This window comes from Notechis scutatus, chromosome 10, assembly GCF_049901735.1.
Source record: "Notechis scutatus isolate UNSWTSFEM ecotype Mainland chromosome 10, rNotScu1.2, whole genome shotgun sequence".
NCBI lineage: Eukaryota > Metazoa > Chordata > Lepidosauria > Squamata > Elapidae > Notechis > Notechis scutatus.
Genome location: NC_142018.1, coordinates 21,460,709 through 21,480,507, shown reverse-complemented (window position 1 = coordinate 21,480,507; position 19,799 = coordinate 21,460,709). Strand labels below are relative to the sequence as shown.

The window sequence follows — 19,799 nt, the reverse complement described above, 5'->3', positions numbered from 1 at the left end:
TCTACCTTGTTGCCAGTTAATCTTGTGATATGTATCTATGTCTGCCTGCCTGCCTGCCTGCCTCTTTCTCTCTCTCTCTCATCATCTATCTATCATCTATCATTTATCATCTCTATCATCTCTATTTATATCATTATCTATTTATCATCTCTATATCTATCTGTATCATCTATCATCTCTATATCTATCTGTATCATCTATCATCTCTATATCTATCATTATCTATTTATCTATATCTATCATCTCTATATCATCTCTCTCTATTATCTACTTATCATATCTATATCTATATCATCTCCCTCTATCTCTCTATTTATCATTTGTATCTCTCATCTCTATATCATCTATTATCTATTTATCATCTCTATATTTATCTATCTGTCATTATCTATTTATCACCTCTATAGATCTATATCATTTCTCTCTCTATTATCTATTTATCATCTCTATGTCTATCTATATCTATCTACCTACTTACCTATCTATCATCATCCATCATCTATCTCTCCGTCTTCTTATCTGTTATCTGTCTCATCTATCAGAGCCACCGCCCTGTTTTCACTGGGCTCCTTCAAAACTCTTGGGTGAATTCATCTCCTTTACCTTTAGAACCAACTAAAACGAAACAAGGGCCGATTGTCTTCAAAGTCAGATTAGACATCTCAACGTGAACATTTGTGTGTGTGTGTGTGTGTGTGTCTTGGGCCCCGAGCCCATGCTTTGAGGAGCCCTCCCTCCCCCCAGTTTCCCTCCTGGTCCACATGGCACACGCCTGCCCAGCCGCGGGGCCAGTGGTCTGTCAGCCCCCACCCCCCCATCACTAATCTTTTATTATGTGGTGTGTAGCCATCCCTCTTCAAGATGCTGAGCCCAGCCAGTCTTTGCAGCCAATTCTGGCGTCTCAGGTTCCTTCAGGCATTTAAAGAGTTTTGGAGCCTGAAGTCGGCAGGTATTTATATGTAGCAGGCACTTCATTCCATCGGCTCTATTCTTCTCCCTCGAGATCTCCTAAAATGGTAAGATGTTTTGAGTGGGACGAGGTCCACAGGCCAGGGCGAGGGGGTGTGGACATCTGTGGGAAGCCCTGGCCCCCCGTATTAATAGCCTCTCTTCAGTAAATGCCGGTGATCTGAGTGGGAGGTCGTTCAACAGCTCCCTTCTCTCGATCCAGTCCGGCCACAAGTCCGATTCACCCTTCCACCAGCATGGCTTACCACCGGCACTCAGGTAACGGGGGAGCACCAGAACCTGTGCGGCATGGTGGGAATAGATAATGCCACCACAGCTGCTTAAGTCACCTCTGGGGGCACATTTGCTTCAGTGGCCAGCCCTCCTGGATCCGAATGTCCCTCATCCTGGATTCGGGAGGGGGGTTTACAGAAAGTTGCAGGAAGCTCTTAAGGCTGCTGAAAAGGATTCTCCACCGATTTTTTATTTTTATTTTTTTGGAGTTTGAATGCAGGCATGCTTAGCCTACGTTGTGATCCTTCTTTGCTTTTTGCAAACCAAAAACTAAAATACTTCTATACCGCTCTTAAAAATAAGAAAAACAAGCCTGACGATGGAGGATTTTGGAAGAAGCAGTTTTTTTTAAATCTTGTGCAGCTTTGCTTGAATGAAATTCAACCCCTGACCCCTGGAGACCTCCAGTCTTAGACGGGGCACCCAGCTAAGACAGAATCAGTCAGTCAGACGGATGAGCTATAAAGCTGGCTTGATCCTGGCTTGTTTCCTTCAGCCGTTTTATTCTACTTGGTTAGGTCAATGGGAGCTCAGAGACAAAAAAGCCCCGATTCAGGCCGATCAAAGCCAATTCTTTAACCATGGTTGCAGGGTGCGGAAAATCCCAGAAGGTCTGTTGTTCAGGGTTTGGATTCATTTCCACCTTGGTTAGTTGCTCTCTGGCTGGCCCCCTTTCTGAAAACAGGCCCCACACTTTCTCTGCCAGATTGCAAGAGAAAAGGTCTTCGAGGGGTGGAATTAAAATGGAAAACCGGGGTGTCCCCGACATGACACAGCACAGTCTGGGGTTAGATGCCTCCTGCACAATGTTTTATTTTGGATTTTCAAATGGGATTGCAGGTAAAACGCTACACCTGAATGGCCAAGATGTTGAACGACCAGCCAACCAGCAGCACGGAGGCACAGCAAATGCTCCTATCCTGAAGCATTTTCCCGCTAGCAAGGGATGGTTTTTCTGGTTGCTCTTATTTGACCCCCCCCCCATTTGATAGATCTTCCAAATCGTGTTGATAGCCCTCTGTACGTTTTATGCTTCAGTGCCTGCCTTTAACCAATGTGTTCCTGCCCCAGTTTATGCTGGTCTGTGACGGCCACAAACATGGGTTTAACTTGATTTCAGGGTTTTGTGCAAGGAGACTCTGCATTCTGCACCTGGCCCCAATTATGGGCATCTTTTCACTCATTGATTTGAGTATTGATCCCTCCTGCTGGCCTTGCTGGCTCTAACTTTTCTGTAGGGCCACCCACCTTCCCCCTTAATCACTCCCAAACCAAACTTCTTAATCCTGTAGGCTAGAAACTTGTTTTAACGTGAACATTAATAGTGAATAATGAATAGTTGGATATATATTTTTTGCGCCCTGGGCTGTATGTAGTGAGCATCTCATTCATTGCTTCATCCCTTCTTCTGCTCACATGGATTAATAATGCATCTTTAGATACTCAGAAAAGAATATATTTTGTTCTCTGAGGTTGCCATGCACTTCCTTCCTTCCTTCCTTCCTTCCTTCCTTCCTTCCTTCCTTCCTTCCTTCCTTCCTTCCTTCCTTCCTTCCTTCCTTCCTTCTCCATCTCTCTTTCTCTTTCTTCTTTCTTTCTTTCTTTCCTTCTTTCTTTCTCTCTCTTTCCTCTTGGAAAGGGCTTTCCCTTTTTCTCAGCCATACCTCAAGACTCAAAGAAAGACTGTAAATCTAGTGTGGGGGTCTGTTCAGGTCTGCAGTTTTTCTCCCCAAATGTCTCATGCACACATCTTATGCTCTTCCAAACTTGTAGAGGCATGGCTAAGACAATTAAAACCTCCTTTTTAAAAAAACCCCATGGCTTAGAAACACAGCTAAAATATTAGACAAGAAAAACGCGTAATCTCAACGGGCACCATTAAAAAAAGAACATCCATTCCAGCAGAAACAGCCTCCTTGAAAACCCCTGTGAGAAGCTCAATTCCCATGATAAAGATCTTCATAGGATGGTTGCTTGGTGGTCTACTTCCACTTGGCTTAGATGTTCCACCAGGCTTAACCCACACAGCAAACTTGCCCCCAGTGCAGCCAACTCAATAAACCACCGTTCACAAAACCACCGCTTAATTGGTGTAACGTGTGAACTCGGCTCTGATTGCTTTCCAGAATTTATTTATGTTGTTTTTAAAAAAGAACCACACTCCCATTCATTCCTCCTCCTCCATGTTGGAGGACCACAAAGTTCACCTCCCTTCGTGGTGTCTTCTCCCCCAGCCCTAAAACTTGGAAGGGATCCTTTTGTGGGTGCACATCCTGCAGTGCGGTGCTCTCCTTATCAGCCCTGCCCTTCCCATCTGTGGAGAAGAGAGTGGGCTGTCCCCCTGTTGCTATGATACAACACCCTTTATATATAGCAAGGCCAAATTCCGAGTCACCCAGTTAAAGGGCACATGAGTCAAGAAAACAATGGGGTAATTGCCCTATTTTTAGACTGCCGGAGGGAAAGAATGAGTTGGCAGTTAACACCCTTGGCTAGGTTTGCTAGCTTGGTTTTCTTCGCCTTCCCTGGTCTTGCTGTGCGTGTCTCTGGCTTGTTCCAGAGTGACCCAATGACCATCCCATGTGAATGGTTACAGGAACGGTGGTTGTTGACCTGTGAGCCCCATCGGGAGTTCTAGATCTAGCCTTGCTTTTAAGAAAGGGCATAAATTGGTCCCAAATGATCCAGCTCAGGGCAAATGGCACTTTGGGAAAGAAGGAGCCACGGTGGCTCTTGTGTTTCCGTGGTTCCTTATTTGACCGACGAGGTGAGGGTGGTGATGGATGGCCAACTGAGTTGATAAGAACATGGTTGGAAGCTTGGGCCTGATGAAGAGGAGGGAGGACTGGGTCCTTCTAGACCCCCATCTCCAGCCAGATGCTGTGGTCATTCCATCATTTCTTGGGATCAGAAGCTGTTTGGCACCTTGGGAAGGTGGACTCTTGGGAAGCACATCTACAGGACATTTGCAGCTATGCTCTTAAATTCAGAGATCCCCAACTTTTCAGAACCGGTTGAGTGTGGGGGGAGCATTCAGTAGGCTTCCTCAACCTGAGGCTGAAACTTGCCACGTTTTCCAGCCAGCCACATTCTTCTTTTCCCCTTTATTCTTTCAAGGTGTTTATGGTTTTCACGGAAGACCGCAGGAATAGCTCAGCCCAACTCTGTGCTCGCCAATAACACAAAACGTCCAAGGACTTTTTTCTCCTCCTCCTCCTTCCTCCTCCTCCTCCTCCTTCTTTTTCTTCTTCTTCATCTGTCAGGCTTTTATTCTTCTACTTCCCCTTTCTTAAAATCTATCTATGATAAGCAGCAGCCTTATCAACTTTCCGGTCCTTATGACCAGAGAGGAAGGATGTGGTTAAGAGCAGTTGGGACCTTTTATCGGATGTGGGTGTGTTGAGGCAGAGCCAGTTTTGCTCTGTTCTAGTAGTCAGGAACAATTAGATGAAACCTCCTTGCTTTGCTGACTTGTGGATGTGGCTTTGTTGAGCATCAGGAGAAGACGAGGAGCGGGGAGATTTTTTAGCGCTCCCTGGTGATGCAAAAAAATATTGTCTCATTTTCTCCTGTTAGTACTATAATTTATAGTGCAAAGTGTTGTAGCAGTCACAATGTAGTAGACACAATGTAGTAGAATCCCCATTGTGTGCACTACATTATGTCTGCTACACAATGTAGTAGAATCCCCATTGTGTGCACTACATTGTGTCTACTACACTGTGTAGCAGACACAGTGTAGTAGACAGAATCCCATCCAATGGGGATTCTGGACCACTTCCTCTTATACCTCTTCACGGTTCCCAGTCACAACCTGGCACAGTTCACTAGATAGGACCTGGCCACCTTCCAGGTTGGTCTTCAACCCAGATGTCAATGAATCTTCCATGAGCAAAAAAAAGAAAGAAACCCACTGTCCCACTATCTTCACCTTGTCATGCTGAGCTAATCCTGTCATACTCAGAGAAGCTTGTCACGAGGAGAGTGTCAACATGCGGATACAACCACGCAAGGAGGTTCTGTGGTGTCTGCTGTTGTCCATTGCGAACGTAGTCAGCATGACAAGCAACAGTGGGGTACATGATGAGGAAATACAAGGCTGGGCTTGTGCAAAGAACCCCGCCAGAAGCAGTTTCATTAACATTTAGACCAGGGGTGTCCAACCTTGGCAACTTTAAGACTGGTGGACTTCAATTCCCAGAATTCCTCAGCCAGCTGGCTGAGGAATTCTGGGAGTTGAAGTCCACAAGTCTTAAAGTTGTCAAGGTTGGACATCCCTGATTTAGACATTCCCGAATCAAAAGATATACCATCTGTGATAGATCGATCGATCGATAGATAGAATGAAGGTTTTAACCCATGTGGCTGTGGGGTGGGGCGGAGTCAGGGGTTGGGAAGTGAAATGGCCAACAAGCTGAAGTGCTGGACTTGTGAAGGACCTTCATCTCTACTGAAGACATGGAAAGGGGGAAGATAGTCCACAGAGTCTACGGGAAGGTGGCATCTCCCACGACTCTTTGGGGCCCAACCTCACCTTCAGCGCTTCCTTGCCAGGTTTGGTTGGGCCCCGTTTTCCGATTGGCACCAGCCCCTTTGTGAGAACAGGGCCAACCGTGGTCTTGTCTCGAATAATGCCCCACTGGGGGTGCCCAAGGCATCCCACGGCCCTCAACTCTGCCATGTTGTCTTCTGCCTCCCTGCAGGTCCCAGCAGCTACACCGTGGGCACCATGTCCGAGCGCTTTGACTGCCACTATTGTCGCGCCGCACTGCACGGGAAGAAGTATGTGCAGAAGGAAGGACGCCACTGCTGTGTCAAGTGCTTTGAGAAGTTCTGCGCCAACACCTGTGCCGAGTGCCGGAAGCCCATTGGGGCTGATTCCAAGGTAGGGGATAAAGCTGGAATGCCCCTAGTTGCAATGGTCAACCCCTCAAATCAGTACAGGCTGGGTGGGGTCCTTTGGATAATGGTGTGATTTTCTTGACAAGAGAGCAGCCCGAGTGAGAGATTTGGACTGTTGAGTTGGCCAATGGACCTTGTGTGTTACCTAAGGGACTTCTTTTGATATTATAATAAAGCTCATCGGAATGGATTCTTACAATTGTACGGTTTGTTTAGTTCTGCTTTGTGTGAAAGCTGGTTTGATACGCTAGTGAAGGGAGACACAGATTTGAGTCCTCCTGTAGGTATTGAAGTCTGCTGGATGACCTTGCACCTGTCCCTCTCTCCAAATCTAAGACTAGGAAGCTGAAAACCATCTATCCACAAACCTGGATTAGACCAGCATGATAAAGTATGGACATAACTACCAACGTAGAGTCCTTAATTCTACAATGGGTGATATGTGACTCTGGCCAAAATGATCCATGAGATTTCCAAGGAGGCACAAGTTGGGTTCCCATTGAGCTCAATCAGAAGTGTTCAACCTTCTTCAGCTCAAAACTGTACTCCAGAGAATTTTTCAGGATTCCGTAGGGTAAATACATGACCAGAAGCTTCTGTGAGAGGCTCAACGCACCCATTGTGTCCCTTAAAATCTATCCTACCCCTCTTAAAATAAGCAAAGGGGTCAACCTCTGGGAGAACGTATTAAAAATAAAAGAGTGCAGAAGGTCCATTCTTTTTTGCCTACCTCTGGCTACCATGGCAGAATCATGGAGTGACTCTGTCACCTACTGACACTCTCCTGGAGTCCTGGGGCACCTGGTAGAAAGCATGAGATCCCAACACCCTAACCCATTGGAATAACCTTTCATTAAGAAGTTGTGATGGCTCCATTATCCATCTTGGACCATTGTTAGTGAAGAAGATCTTATTTCTGCTCTGGATTGATTGCACTCACATTCCTCTCTGGATTGACTACACCCAAAAGGTTTGGGGTGTAGACCCCCACTTTTGCCCTTGGGACAAAGACCCCTTTCAAAATGTTCTCTCTTGCTCTCTCAGGAGCTGCACTTCAAGAACCGTTACTGGCATGACAACTGTTTCCGCTGCTTCAAGTGTTCCACATCTCTGGTGAATGAACCCTTCATGCTGAAGGAGAACAACAAGGTGTGGTGTAACAAATGCACCACCAACGAGGATGCTCCTAAATGCAAAGGCTGCCAGAAGCCCATTGTGGCAGGTGAGGGTGCCAGGAGGGGCCGGTCTCCTCCATGGGGGAGGGGGGGGCTCGTCTTCCTTAATCCCGGAGCAATCTCTACCTTGGGGAGAGGTGGGCTGGTTCAGCCATCGTGGGAAGGTCTAATAGAAATTCTTTGGGCTGAACCCTGCCCACTGTGGCTTATTCAGCCAGCTGTGGCTTAGGAAGGGTAAGCTCTCTTTGAGTTGAGGTTGATTCTTCAACACCTCCACTTGGGAAAGTTTTGTCATTTGCAATGGCAAATGTTGGTCTCCCCAAATAATACAGACTTGGGAATTTCTGGAGGGTCTCATCCAAGAATTAAACCTTATTAACAGGCTGAGCCTTTCATAAGACCAACTGCAGGAGAACGCCATCCACATGTGCCCCCCAAATAAATAGGATCAAACAAGACACCCCTCTTTGCACTGTTGGGTTTTAGGGGGCCTTAAAATAGATGCACAAGGCACCCATTTTCACCCCTTAAAACACCCGATTTCCCCCATCCACAAATGGGACCTGTCTTCACCCAGATCTGGAGAACAGCCATGAGGATGTGCTGTCCTTCAGCGGATCTAGGTTGCCTTCCCTGCTTTAATGCAACGTGGGAACCCAGATCCCTGAAAAGTTAAAAGCCAATCTGGGCATACTGAAAAGTCAGATGGTAGAGCTCCATGGAGGCCCTGTCGCTGCTAATCCTAAGCAGGGATGAGATTTTCTGATGCTGTCCATGGTGTTCCTTCTCCTGGTGTTCCTTCACTTGGACTTTCAGAATGCGAAGGATTTTGGATGCGTAAGAAAGCAGGCAAATAGCTCGACCCCTCTCCAATTTCTGGAGTGGGAAAGTCCCCTGTGCTTAAAATCATGGACCTTCTCCAGGGACATCACCAGTGGTCTGGTGGACACCTAGTGGCAATTCCAGGTTTTGTTGTTCACAGCCCTGGAGATCTTGCATCTTGGACCTTCCGTTTTATTTTTATTTATGTATTTGTTTTATTTTGTTCTCTCTTCCCAGGTGATCAGAACGTGGAGTACAAGAAGACCGTCTGGCACAAGGAATGTTTCCTTTGCAGCCAGTGCAAGCAAGTGATTGGCACCGCCAGTTTCTTCCCCAAAGGAGATGAGATGTACTGTGTTTCCTGCCACGAGCAAAAGTTTGCCAAGAATTGTGTGAAGTGTAAGAATGTAAGTCTGGGGCATCTTCGCTGCATTTTCCTTGTGCTCAATTACTTCTTCCTCTCTGTTTCTGATCGATAGATATGAGAATATGAAGTTGAAAGTCCCTTAGTTATTCGGAACTCCAAATTTGGCAACTTTAAGACTTGTGGACTTCGACTTCCAGAATTCCTCAGCCAGCCATGCTGGCTGGGGAATTCTGGGACTTGAAGTCCACAAGTCTTAAAGTTGACAAGGTTGAGAAACTCTGGTCTAGGTGATCCTTCCGGTCCCTTCCAACTTCATCATTCATGCCTGGCTGGGGAATTCTGGGATCAATCACCATCATTTTCTTTTAATGACCCCAAAATCCCTTGCGGGGTGGAGTCTGGGCAACTGAATGGAGCTGAGTGTTTACTGGCGGGATGCCCTTCCTGTCACCAATGCAGAGTTTCATTCAGCAGATATATTCTTATTGTGAATTCTGGGCTCTTCCATTTATTCCACTCTGCAAACTCCACACTGATTGTTGTCTGTCTGTCTGCTTTTTAAGGCCATCACTTCCGGAGGAGTCTCTTACCAAGATCAGCCTTACCACGCCGAGTGCTTTGTGTGTGCCACTTGCACCAAGAAGCTGGGCGGACAACGCTTCACTGCGGTGGAAGACCTGTTCTACTGCGTGGATTGCTACAAGTCTTTCGTGGCTAAGAAATGCAACGGTTGCAAGAACCCCATTACAGGTAGGCCACGGAGAAGCTGCTGAAGGGTTCTAGATGGACCACGTGGTTGGAAGGTTCTTCCTTGCTCTTCCTCCTTGGCTCCCTAACCGTGCAATGTTCTCTCTTCAGGCTTTGGAAAAGGCACCAACGTGGTGAGCCACGAAGGCCACTCCTGGCACGAGTACTGCTTCAACTGCAAGAAGTGCTCCATCCCCTTGGCCAACAAACCGTTCGTCTTCCACCTGGAGCAAGTCTACTGCCCCAACTGTGCCAAGAAGCTGTAAGAGAGGAAGGCCAAGCGAAGGGCAAGCAGCAGGAACCGCTCAGCTCTTTCCTGCGAAACAGCATGGAGATCCCTCTCGGCTTGCAAGTGGCCAGGCTGTAGGCATTTGCATTGTAGCTTCTTCCCTACCCAAAGCCCACCCCTCTTTTTTGCTTTTCTAAAGGATGTTAAGGCTCTTCCCCATCCACCCACCCCTTCCTCTTTTCCCCAATTCCCTCTGCAGGTCATGTCCAATAAAGGGTTGACTAACTGCCGTAGTGAGCTTTGCTCTCGTGCCCTCTGAAGAGGGGCAGGCTACGTCTTACACATCCAACGTAGAGTCGCTGCTCCTGGCTTTTGCGCACCTGCCGCTTAGGGGTCTAGCAGCTCAGCAAGGGTGAATTCACATGGCTGCTTTTTTGGAGCAATTCCTCATCTCCCTTCCTGGGGTACATCCCGTTTGCAAAGCCATAAGAAAATATATGAGAGGCTTGCAAGGATCTGGTGGCTGGAGAAAACCAGACTGGATAAAGAGGTGCCCATTTGTTCTCTTGATGTGCAGAGCCCTTAGCTTGCTACAGCCCCCTTGTGGGCACCTTCTCCTTCTTTTGGGGGGGAAAGGCACCTCTCTTCTCTTGGACATCCATTGAAAACATTCCTGGTCCATAGAGAAGACAACGCTGCATCGGTGGAACAGCCTTCTCACTGGCTAATTCAACTTTTGGCTCCTACGGCTGTGATGTTGTGGTCCAAGGACCCCTTTTAATTCAGTGGTGCTCGGCCCCAAATTACTTTTGTAAACACGACCACTATTTTTTAAAAACACACAATGTTGTTGAGAGCTTCAAGGATTTCCGTGCCTTTTACCCAAATATCCATCCTACGCCTAAATATTGAATTTGTCCGCGCTGAGACACTTGAAGCAGCAAACATTGGATGCTCTTCCAATATGTAGTTTTCAGAGAAAGCAACCTTTCTTGAAAGAAACCCAGGTAATCCTTGACTTACAACCATTCGCTTAGGGACCGTTTTGATGTTTCCCAGATGATTCCTGACAAGCAAAGTCAAGATTCGCTCAACGATCACTTAACGACTGTGGTGGTTTTGCTTAAACGCCATGGCCAAAAAGACCGTAAAACCGGGCATTTAATAACTGCCTTGTTCTGCAAAAGTCTGATTCCCCCAACTCTGGTTGTAAAGCAAGGACTAGCTGTTGATCCAAGTGGCCATCTGACTCCACCCTACAATTTGCTAGTTCAGATAATGGTTCAGTGCTTTTCTTCGGTTTGCATCCATATTAACCCACACGAGAGATTGCAAAATCCCCCTTTCTTCTTTCCTTGCCTCCGACGCAGAGAGCAGGCACATCAAAGGTAGCTTATTTTAACCAGTGTTTAAACTCCCAGGAACGGCCACTGCTGACTTTAGAATAACCTTATTTAGCCATCAATTTTAATACTTCTAACTCTGCTGGAAAGCAAAAAAGCAAGTTGCCAGATTAATCGCTTCTTCGGTTCACCCCCCAAACGGGCCTTTGTCGACTTGGGCACTGTTCTCAGCCCGAGATGCGGCACAGGAGCTTCCCGGGTAGGTTCAACGATAAGGGTGACGTAATTGCAATTCTTGTTCTTGTACCAAGGCCTTTCCTCCAATAAACAGGAAGTTACTGCTTATTTCGATTTGGCGTGGTGTTTTCTAGTTATCTTTTGCTATATAGAACGGGAGATTCAGACGGTGTCAAATCACTTGAAGCTGGTTGAGACACAAACATTTGCTGTTCTTTCATCCTCGAGAGAGGTTGACCACACAAAACCCTCACTGGGATGTCCTCAATTTTAAAACCATGCTGTCACACCCCTATCAGAGTCTGAATCCGAGGAGGAAGACGAACAGCTGACAGGGAGTGGGAGTGTGGCTCCATTGGCTGTGAAGGAAACCGGGGAAGGGCAGCGTCCGGCTGGGCAGAGGTAGAACAAGGGAGAGGGAATTCAGAGTAAGACCCAGGCCCACCCCCTCTTCATCCTAGGACATGCTGGGAGGAATGGAGAAGAGAGCAATGTGGGTTGCGTGGCTTACGGGGGAGGAAAGGGCCCTGATTCCCTTCATTAGCCACATCTGGGAAGAGAGTTTAAAAGAGATGCAGGCTGAATGTGGCAGCTTCTGGGAACAAACTTGAGTTTATCTTGTGTTGTCTTTGGTTATCCTGTGTTCCTGGTGTCTTCCCAACTGTGTTGAATTATTGCCGTGCCTTCATGTCTGGAATTCTTGCTCCTGCCCTGCTGGACTAATTATCTCATCTTACCTTGATTGGACTTATAGTTACAGTTTTTGTTGACCACATTTTGGACTTGACTCCCTGCAGCCAAAGGCTGTTCCTGCCAGAAGGTAACCAGGACATTGGGGGCAAAGTTGGAGCTAATAAAGGGATTCCTACTGATTATCTGGCTATGTTGCCTTTGTGCCACGCCCCTTTGGGTCACCACACATGCTTTCTTTTCCCCTCTTTTCTCGCCTCCTTTTTTCTTCTGTCTATAATCCTGAAGAACAAATGGATTTTAGAAGAAGAAAAAAAAGCACCTTGGGACAACCAAGACCCAAATGACTGAGAAATCTCCATAGACATTCAGTGATAATACTTCCATTCATTTGGGGTTGTTTTTTTTGAAAGCCAAATACATTTGGGGGCGTTTTTCCCCTCTGAATAACCACTCGCCACCAGAAAGCCCTTCCAATTGCAAAGTTTATTAACAGCGCGTACGTATTTACATACAACTAACGAAGCATTCAACGGGTCTCAGTTTGCGCAGAAAAAAATAGGAGCGCCACATTGCATGCATGTTCGGACGATTGTCTCTGTTTTGGGATCCCGAGAGATGTCGTATAAAAATAGTATATGTTAGTTCCACCTAAGGCACTGCTCTATGGGGGGAATCATTCTAAAACCTTGCGAGGGGATTGAGGGGGGAGGAAGAAAGCCTGTGGGGACGAGGCTGGCTTGGGTAATTTAATGGAGGAGGTGTGTGCGTCCCCAGAAATGGCTTCACGGGGAACATCTGGGCTTGAAAAGAGATCGAGGAGCTGGCTTTGCAAGCGAAGAAAGGGGTTTCGGGAACGGGGGGGGGGTCACAGTTGTTTCGAGAGAAAAGCTCTTTGAAGAGATTGGGAACTGGGGGGAGGGGCCTGGGGAGGGGGTGAGAGAAGCAGGACGCGGCCCTTTCTAAGACCGCTCTCTTTCCTACGGCGTTGCAGAAGCTTCATTCCTTCTTTTGCTAGGCAAAAAAAATTCTATCTATCGAGCTGCTGGGCTGAACACACAGCCTCAGCTTCATCGGCTGGAGGCAAGCGGTGAGTTAAAGCTAGAAGAGGAGAAAAAACCTGGAGTGCAATTCAGAGAGGAACGAGCACCTTCAATCGGGGTTTAATACTGGTTATTGTGTTCACACATAAATATAACACTTAACAGGGAGGGGGGAGGTTCAACGTCGAACCGCGGGGTGGTGGTGGTTTAGCAGTTCGGGACACCAACCCCCCCCCCAACAGGACCGAGGAGGGGAGTGGGGGAAGGCTGCCAAGAGCTCCTGTTTGAGGCCGCTACGAATTTCAGAGCAGGAGGGACGCTCGGCTTGGCAAACCGGGCAGGGACGCTGCAGTGTGCGATAGCTTGAAAAAGCCACAGCGTGGTGTGACTGAAGGCCACCTACTAGGACACACGTCGATGAATAAAAATAGATAAATAAGGTAAGATGTTCTGCCCCCCTCTCTCCTAAAAGCATGTGGTCTGGGGGGGTGGGTGGTTCTGCAGCTGTAGGACTCGTCTCCTTCCTTACACCCTGCACAAAAACACACCCCAGATCTCAGGGCTCGTCTACACACCCACCACCTTGTGCTGGTGAGCCAAGCTTCGCTGGAGGGGTCTCCATTGAGCCCCCCTTGCCACACTGAGAAGAGAGGGAGCTGGCCCCAGAGAGAGCTGCGTAAGGCAACAGAATGGAGCGCTGTCCGACTTTGGGGGGGCCCTGTTGAGTGTTGAAAAATCCCCCGTCCATCCGGAACAAGCGCTGGCTTTCAAGTGTTGGTAGAGACAATCAAGAGGTTGGTGGTCATTTTGTTTTGAAGCTGAGAAATGATCTGACCCAAAAAAGGACTTGTTCTAGAGTGAGGTGCTACATTTTTAGATATTCAAGTTAAATTCGAAGTAACCGTCGCTCTGCCCGAAACAACAAGCGCAAGGGGGGGAACACATGACATTGGCTCTGTTTTGGGTTTTGTTTTTGTTTTTAAATATACATCGGATTAAATCGCGTTACCTTGCAGATGTGGGGGTTATCCTGGGCAAATGCTAGCTTGTTAACGTCTCTGGTACAAGCCGCCGTGTTTACTGGCGAAAACGGGGAGGAATATTAAAGGACCAACCGCAATGGACGGAACAATTCATCCAAAGGAGAACAAATGGGTTGTTTCGTTTTGTTTTTTTAAAAAAAGCAAAAATCTCATTAAAGAGGGAGGACAAAGCAACAGCGAAACAACCCCCTGCCTTTCCTGCTTTGCGACGCTTCAAGGGGCAAAGCCGGATCGGCCAAGGGGAGGGGCTGTGGCGGGAGAGAAATGTGGAGTTGACAAGTAGTTTTTTTCCAAACCGAGGCCTTCCTGCCTGCCTGGAGGAGCCCTGCGCATCCTTGCGTGGCCCTCAGGAACCTTCCCGGGTTGTAGTGTTCACAGTTCTGTTCAAAAGGGAGAGAATTTGTAGAAATTGATTTGATACAAAAGCAACACATTAAAACATTAAATAAGAGAATAATGAAAGATTGCAGTAAGTTGTGGCATTGACTTTTCCATTGTCATTTACAATCCATCCATCCATCCATCCATACATACATGTATATACACACACACACACATATACATGTACACACACATACACACATATATACACACACATCATTTATATTTACATTTTGCGTTATCTTTTATTCCTGTTATCTAACCAAACGTACCATTTTTCCCAGTCCATATAATATTCTTTTTCTTCCTTCTCCTGCAATTCCATTGTAAGTTTATTCATTTCTGCACAATCCATAATTTTCTTTATAATCATATTATCTGTGGGATTACTCTCTAATTTCCAATTTTGGACATACGTTATTCTAGCTGCTGTTAGTATATGTATTGTTATATATTCAATGTCTTTCTTATATTCCCCTTTGACTATCTCTAGTAAGAACATTTTCAGGCTTAAGTTCTATTTTGGAACCAATTATTTCTTGCAACCCTTTTTCTGTTGGCAACTCTTAAAAAGACCATAGAAATATTTTATGAGTTGACACCTAGTGCACAAAACAGGCCAGGTCCGAAGAAACACCTTTGCGGCTGCGATAAATGCCCCTTACCTGATGCCGCCTCAATGGGTTTGGTCAAGGGATTCCTGCCACCGTCCTCCTCAAACGCCAGCTTTGGGCTTGCTGGTAACGGAACGCCGTCTCTGAACTTCTGGCCTGGCACCTCAGCCGCGATGCTCTCTGAACCAAGCCTGGCTGCCTTAGGATGCACCGCGAGGTCAATGATTTCTTCGAAATTCCACGTGGAAGGCTTCCCGTTAAAGTTTGGGATAAAGCCCATGGAGCGGTCGGCTTCGTTCACGTGCAGGATTTCAGAGGTCTCGATGACCGGTCCTTTGGCTGGAATACTGGGAAGGGAAAAGGGGGTCAGGTCTCCGGTAGTTACCCCCATTTAAATCAAGAATCTCTAGCCAGATTTTCAGAGCTTAAAGAGGATTTATTAGGTGTAAACATGCCGGTGCTACTTGGAAGTGTAGCCGACTCTGAGACACATCATTCCTTGTCAGCCTTGACCCTGGTTTTCCCCCCCACCCGCTGGGTGTATCCTAATCCATAGTCTCCAATGGGACACATCCATAGCCAAGAAGCATCACTCATGCTCTCCAGTTAAGTCGTTGAGGCCACTTGGAGGTCTATCTCAGGGTTCCCCGAGTAGTTGCAAATGGATGTGGAGCCTTCTTGGAATCATGGAAAGGACTGCGTTGTATCTTTCAACAGGTCCAAGAAGGCTCCACATCCATTTGCGCCACTCGGGTGATCCTGAAGGACACAGATAAACGTCCAGGTGGCCTCAGCGGCTCTCCAAAAGGATGCAAATGACCAGCTGTCTGCAAGGAATATAAATCCTTCCCTTCCCCACCATCCACCCAGAGCTGAAGAAGCTTCTTGGATGAGAAGCAAAAATGTCTTCAAAAGAACAAAAAAGAAAGTCCAGTTGCCTCTTGAAAGAAAAACAAAAAACCTTTGGGACAACTAGACCTGGATGACAAGAGAATCCTGCGCAGACTTTTACCTGGTTTCTACTGATTGGCTGAAATACAGGGAGGGCCCGTCCTCCCTTCTCTCCTCCTCCTCTTCCTCCTGTTTATTCCCATTGAGGAAGACGTCATCTGCTCCCATTTTCGAGTCTTCTTGCAGCAAAGTAAAATGGCACAAGGCCTCCGAGCCGTCTTCGAGACAGAAGTCCTCGCATTTCGACTTTTCTGTAAGGGGGAGTTAAAGAGTTGTTGAACAATCAGTAAAGTCCTACACTTAGGCAAGTAAAACCAAAAGGACACATATATAGACTGGGTGAAACTGTGACAGGGATCTTGGAGTCTTAGTGGACAACCAGCTAAATAGGAGCCAGCCGTGTGCAGCAGCCGCCGCCAAAAAAGCCAATGCAATCCTACGTTGCATTAACAGAGGGATACAATCAAGAGCAAGGGAGGTACTAGTACCACTCTATAAAGCCTTAATAAGGCCACACCTAGAGTACTGCATCCAGTTTTGGTCACCACACTCTAAAAAAGATGTTGAGATTCTAGAAAAAGTGCAGAGAAGAGCAACCAGGATGATGAGGGGACTGGAGGCTCAAACATACGATGAACGGTTGCAGGAACTGGGCTTGTCTAGTCTAGTAAAGAGAAGGACCAGGGGAGACAGGAGAGCATCTTCCAATATTTGAGGAGCTGCCCCAGAGAGGAGGAAGGGGTCAAGCTATTTTATAAGCACCTGTAGATCGGATAAGGAATAATGGATGGAAATGTAACAAGGAGAGATTGGAAATAAGGAGAAACTTTCTGACAGTGAGAACAACCAACCGATGGAACAGAAGTTGCCCTTGGAAGTTGTGGGAGCTTCATCCCTGGAGGCTTTCAAGAAGAGACTGGACTGCCAATGGTGTAGGGTCTCCCGCTTGGGCAGGGGGTTGGACTAGATGCTCTACAAGTCCCTTTCAACTCTGATTATCTGTTATCTGCACTGTTGTAAGGCAAGGACCACCTGTATCTCTGGACTCTTCCCCAAACCCTGAGAGTTTACACCAAGTTTGCAAAGGCGAGGAGAGACAAGGAAGCCTCCCCGGCTACAGACCTACCTGGCTGATCTTGCTTTTCAAGACCGAGCTCTTCATCTTCTTCAATGTCCTCCTCATCTTCCTCATTCGACTTATCTTCATTCTGCGATAAGAGAAATGGAAAATAATCTTCTGCAAGGCAGGAGGGAACATTAGATCAACCCCCCCCATGTGTCGCTAAACAAGGTGGCCGCTACCTGAGGACCTGCCTGAGATTAAGTCCACCAATCAACTCGATCCCAATTACTCTCCGTACCTTTTACAAGCTCCCAGAAATCCCTCGGAGACCTGCCTTTCATTTTTTTATTTTATAAATTAATTTATTCAACGTTTCGGCAGTTAAAAACAATTTTTTGCATTTTACAACTTTGCTAAAGCATTTCACTTCTATTAACGTGTTGTACATCTTTGTATTTATTTCTTCATCATTTTAAGCATTATATATACATACATACATACATACATACATACATTTTTATTTACATTTATTTACACGTAACCCTTATTGTTTTATGATGTTACAAAATTATCATTCAACTCCTTTTCCTTATCCATTCGTACCGGACATCCCATACTTTATAATATTCTCCTTCTTCCTTATCTTTCAATAACTTCATTAATCTATCCATCTCAGCACATTCATGCACTTTATTAATTATTATGGTTTCGGTGTGTGTGTGTGTGTATGCTTCCGATTTTGGGCAAAAGTAATTCTAGCAGCTGTGATGATATGGAGCATCAGGTATTGGTATTTCCTGCCTTTCAAAATGCACCAGCTTTGTGCCTGCTGCCAAGGCAGATCAATACGAAGGGTGGGGTGGGAGTTATTTGCAGATAAATAACCCTGGCAACATGGAAGGGTCCAAAGCAGCTCAGCTGCCCGGGCAGAGGCAAGAGAGATGCTTACTTTCGCGTCGCTCTGCTCGGCCTTCCGCGTCCTTTTCATTATTTCCTCGATTCTCTGTAGGAGAGAAATTCCGTTTCAAGGACACGATGCAGACCCCGGATGCCTCAGGGGGGTTCCAAAGGCAGCGGAGCCCCCCCCCCGGTTAAAACCCCTGCCCAGCAGGAGGGGCAAGGGAGAGCAGGGTGCCCCTCTTCACCCGCCTGGCAGGGCTCCGGCGAGAGAGCAAACCGGGAGAGGGGAAGGAGGAAACTGGGTGGCCCTGGCATTCGTGAAAGTAAGATACTATAGACTTACCAGGACAAAAACAGGCGGGGGAGGGAGGGTTCTCTTTAAGGGGCAACTTTCCATGAGGAGGAGGAAGAGGAGAGAGAAAGGGGAGAAGAAGAAAGGGAAAAGAGGGGGGAGGAGGAGAGAGAAAGGGGAAGAGAAGAGAGAAAGGGGAGAAGGAGGAGGAGAGAAAAGGGGAGATGAGGAAAGGGAGAAAGAGGGAGGAGGAGGAGGAAGAGAGAGAAAGGGGAGAAGAAGAAAGGGAGAAAGAGGGAGGAGGAGGAGAGAGAAAGGGGAGAAGGAGGAGGAGAGGAAAGGGGAGACGAGGAAAGAGAGAAAGAGGGAGGAGGAGGAGTAAGAGGAGAAAGAAGGGGGAGAAGGGGAAAAGAAAAGGGGAGAAGAAAGGAAGGAGAAAGGAGGAGGAGGAGAAGGGGAGGAGGAGGAAAAGAGAGAAAGGGGAGGAGAGAGAAAGGGGGAGAAGGAGAAGAAGAAATAAGGAGGGGAAGGTAGAGGAGAAGAGAGAAAAGCGAAAGGAAAGAGAAAGGGAGAGGAGAAGTGAGAAAGGAGGAGGGGGAGAAGGAGGAAGGGGCTCCTACCTTCTTCCTTTCCAGCCTCTCCTGCAGGTTCTGCTGCATAATTCGCTCCCGTTCCTGCCGTTGCTTCTCGGCCTCCTCGAAGGCCTTCACCTCGGCTTCCTCCCGCTAACAGAGGAAAAACGCCCTGGTGAGCAACCCAGGACCCAGCCTGTCCTCTGCGAAAGGGACTGACCGTCATCACAGAGAGCCAGTCACACCAGGGAAGCCCCCAAGTTAAGCAGCTTCCAATCCTTAACTTGGGTCCTGCGTTCGAGTCACACACCCAAGAGGGGAGCCCCGGATTGAACTCCGCCACCGCTTCTTGACGTCACACCACAGTTCCCTGGGTGGACACTGCAGCCCAACCAACGCCGGGGCGGGGCAGGCTGAAAAGCTGCCCAAGGAGGCCCTGCTGAGACCCCGACCTGCAGCTGGAGCTCCGTCAGCTTCTCCTGCTCTTCCTGCTCCCTCTGGATCCGGTCCTTCTCGGCCAGCCGCTGCTGCTCCTCCTCCTCTGCTCTCTTCAGCTTTTCCATCTCCAAAAGGGCGGCCTCCTCCTGCGCCTGCTTCTCCTGGGCTAAGCTGGCCAGCTCCTCGTTCCGGATTCTAACAGCCCAAAGCAAAGGGGTGATGGATAAAAGCCTGCTTGTGCAGGCCGGCCGGCCAGCCTCCTGCAACCTGGTTTGCAAACACCTGGCATCTCCATCAGCAGCAGCAAGGCCTGGGGTTGGGTGGTGTGTCGGTGGAGCCCCTGTTATGTGTTGATGGTTAGGGTTGTTTTGAATCTGGGCTGCCACGTTTTGTTTCATGCTTTCTACTGTTTTAATTGTAGATTTGAAGGTGGTTCGCTGCCCAGGCTTTTTGGATGGGTTGCCATATGTTAAATAAACCAATCCACCAGTCAACCCACCTAACTAACCAACCAACCAATCTATTAACTAGTCAACGCAACAAACCAACCAACCAACTAGTCAACCCAACAAACCAACCAACCAGTCAACCAACTAACCAATTTACCAAATAGTCAACCCAACTAACCGTCAACCTAACCAACCAATTTATCAACTAGTCAAGCCAACTAACCAACCAGTCAACCAACCAACCAATTTACCAACTAGTCAATCCAACTAACCAACCAACCAGTCAACCCAATCAATTA

The 19,799-nt window shown here is 47.4% G+C and overlaps 2 protein-coding genes across 3 annotated transcripts in view; one reads left to right on the top strand and one right to left on the bottom strand.

Annotated features, from left to right (window-relative positions):
- The first annotated feature begins 1,126 nt into the window (after positions 1-1,126).
- On the top strand, positions 1,127-11,172 carry FHL1 (four and a half LIM domains 1). Its single transcript, XM_026685331.2, has 6 exons — positions 1,127-1,227; positions 5,946-6,127; positions 7,189-7,366; positions 8,379-8,548; positions 9,072-9,258; positions 9,367-11,172. Exons 1-6 carry the CDS (start codon positions 1,206-1,208, stop codon positions 9,519-9,521), a joined length of 894 nt encoding a protein of 297 aa, XP_026541116.1. The 5' UTR covers positions 1,127-1,205; the 3' UTR covers positions 9,522-11,172.
- Positions 11,173-13,961: 2,789 nt separating this feature from the next.
- MAP7D3 (MAP7 domain containing 3) overlaps positions 13,962-19,799 on the bottom strand; it is a 35,969-nt gene continuing 30,131 nt past the window's right edge. For both annotated transcript variants that reach the window (XM_026685329.2, XM_026685330.2), the window contains 7 exons: positions 19,066-19,246; positions 18,662-18,766; positions 17,799-17,852; positions 16,913-16,994; positions 15,848-16,037; positions 14,887-15,182; positions 13,962-14,220 (listed from right to left, as the gene is read on the bottom strand). In XM_026685329.2, coding sequence (XP_026541114.2) covers positions 14,213-14,220; positions 14,887-15,182; positions 15,848-16,037; positions 16,913-16,994; positions 17,799-17,852; positions 18,662-18,766; positions 19,066-19,246 — 916 coding nt within the window. In that variant the 3' untranslated portion in view covers positions 13,962-14,212. The remainder of the gene's footprint in view (positions 14,221-14,886; positions 15,183-15,847; positions 16,038-16,912; positions 16,995-17,798; positions 17,853-18,661; positions 18,767-19,065; positions 19,247-19,799) is intronic.

Coding starts and splice junctions, on each gene's coding strand:
- FHL1 (XM_026685331.2), top strand. CDS start 1,206: ATGGCTTACCACCGGCACTCAG. Junction 6,128..7,188: donor CCATTGGGGCTGATTCCAAG/GTAGGGGATAAA, acceptor TTGCTCTCTCAG/GAGCTGCACTTCAAGAACCG. Junction 8,549..9,071: donor ATTGTGTGAAGTGTAAGAAT/GTAAGTCTGGGG, acceptor CTGCTTTTTAAG/GCCATCACTTCCGGAGGAGT.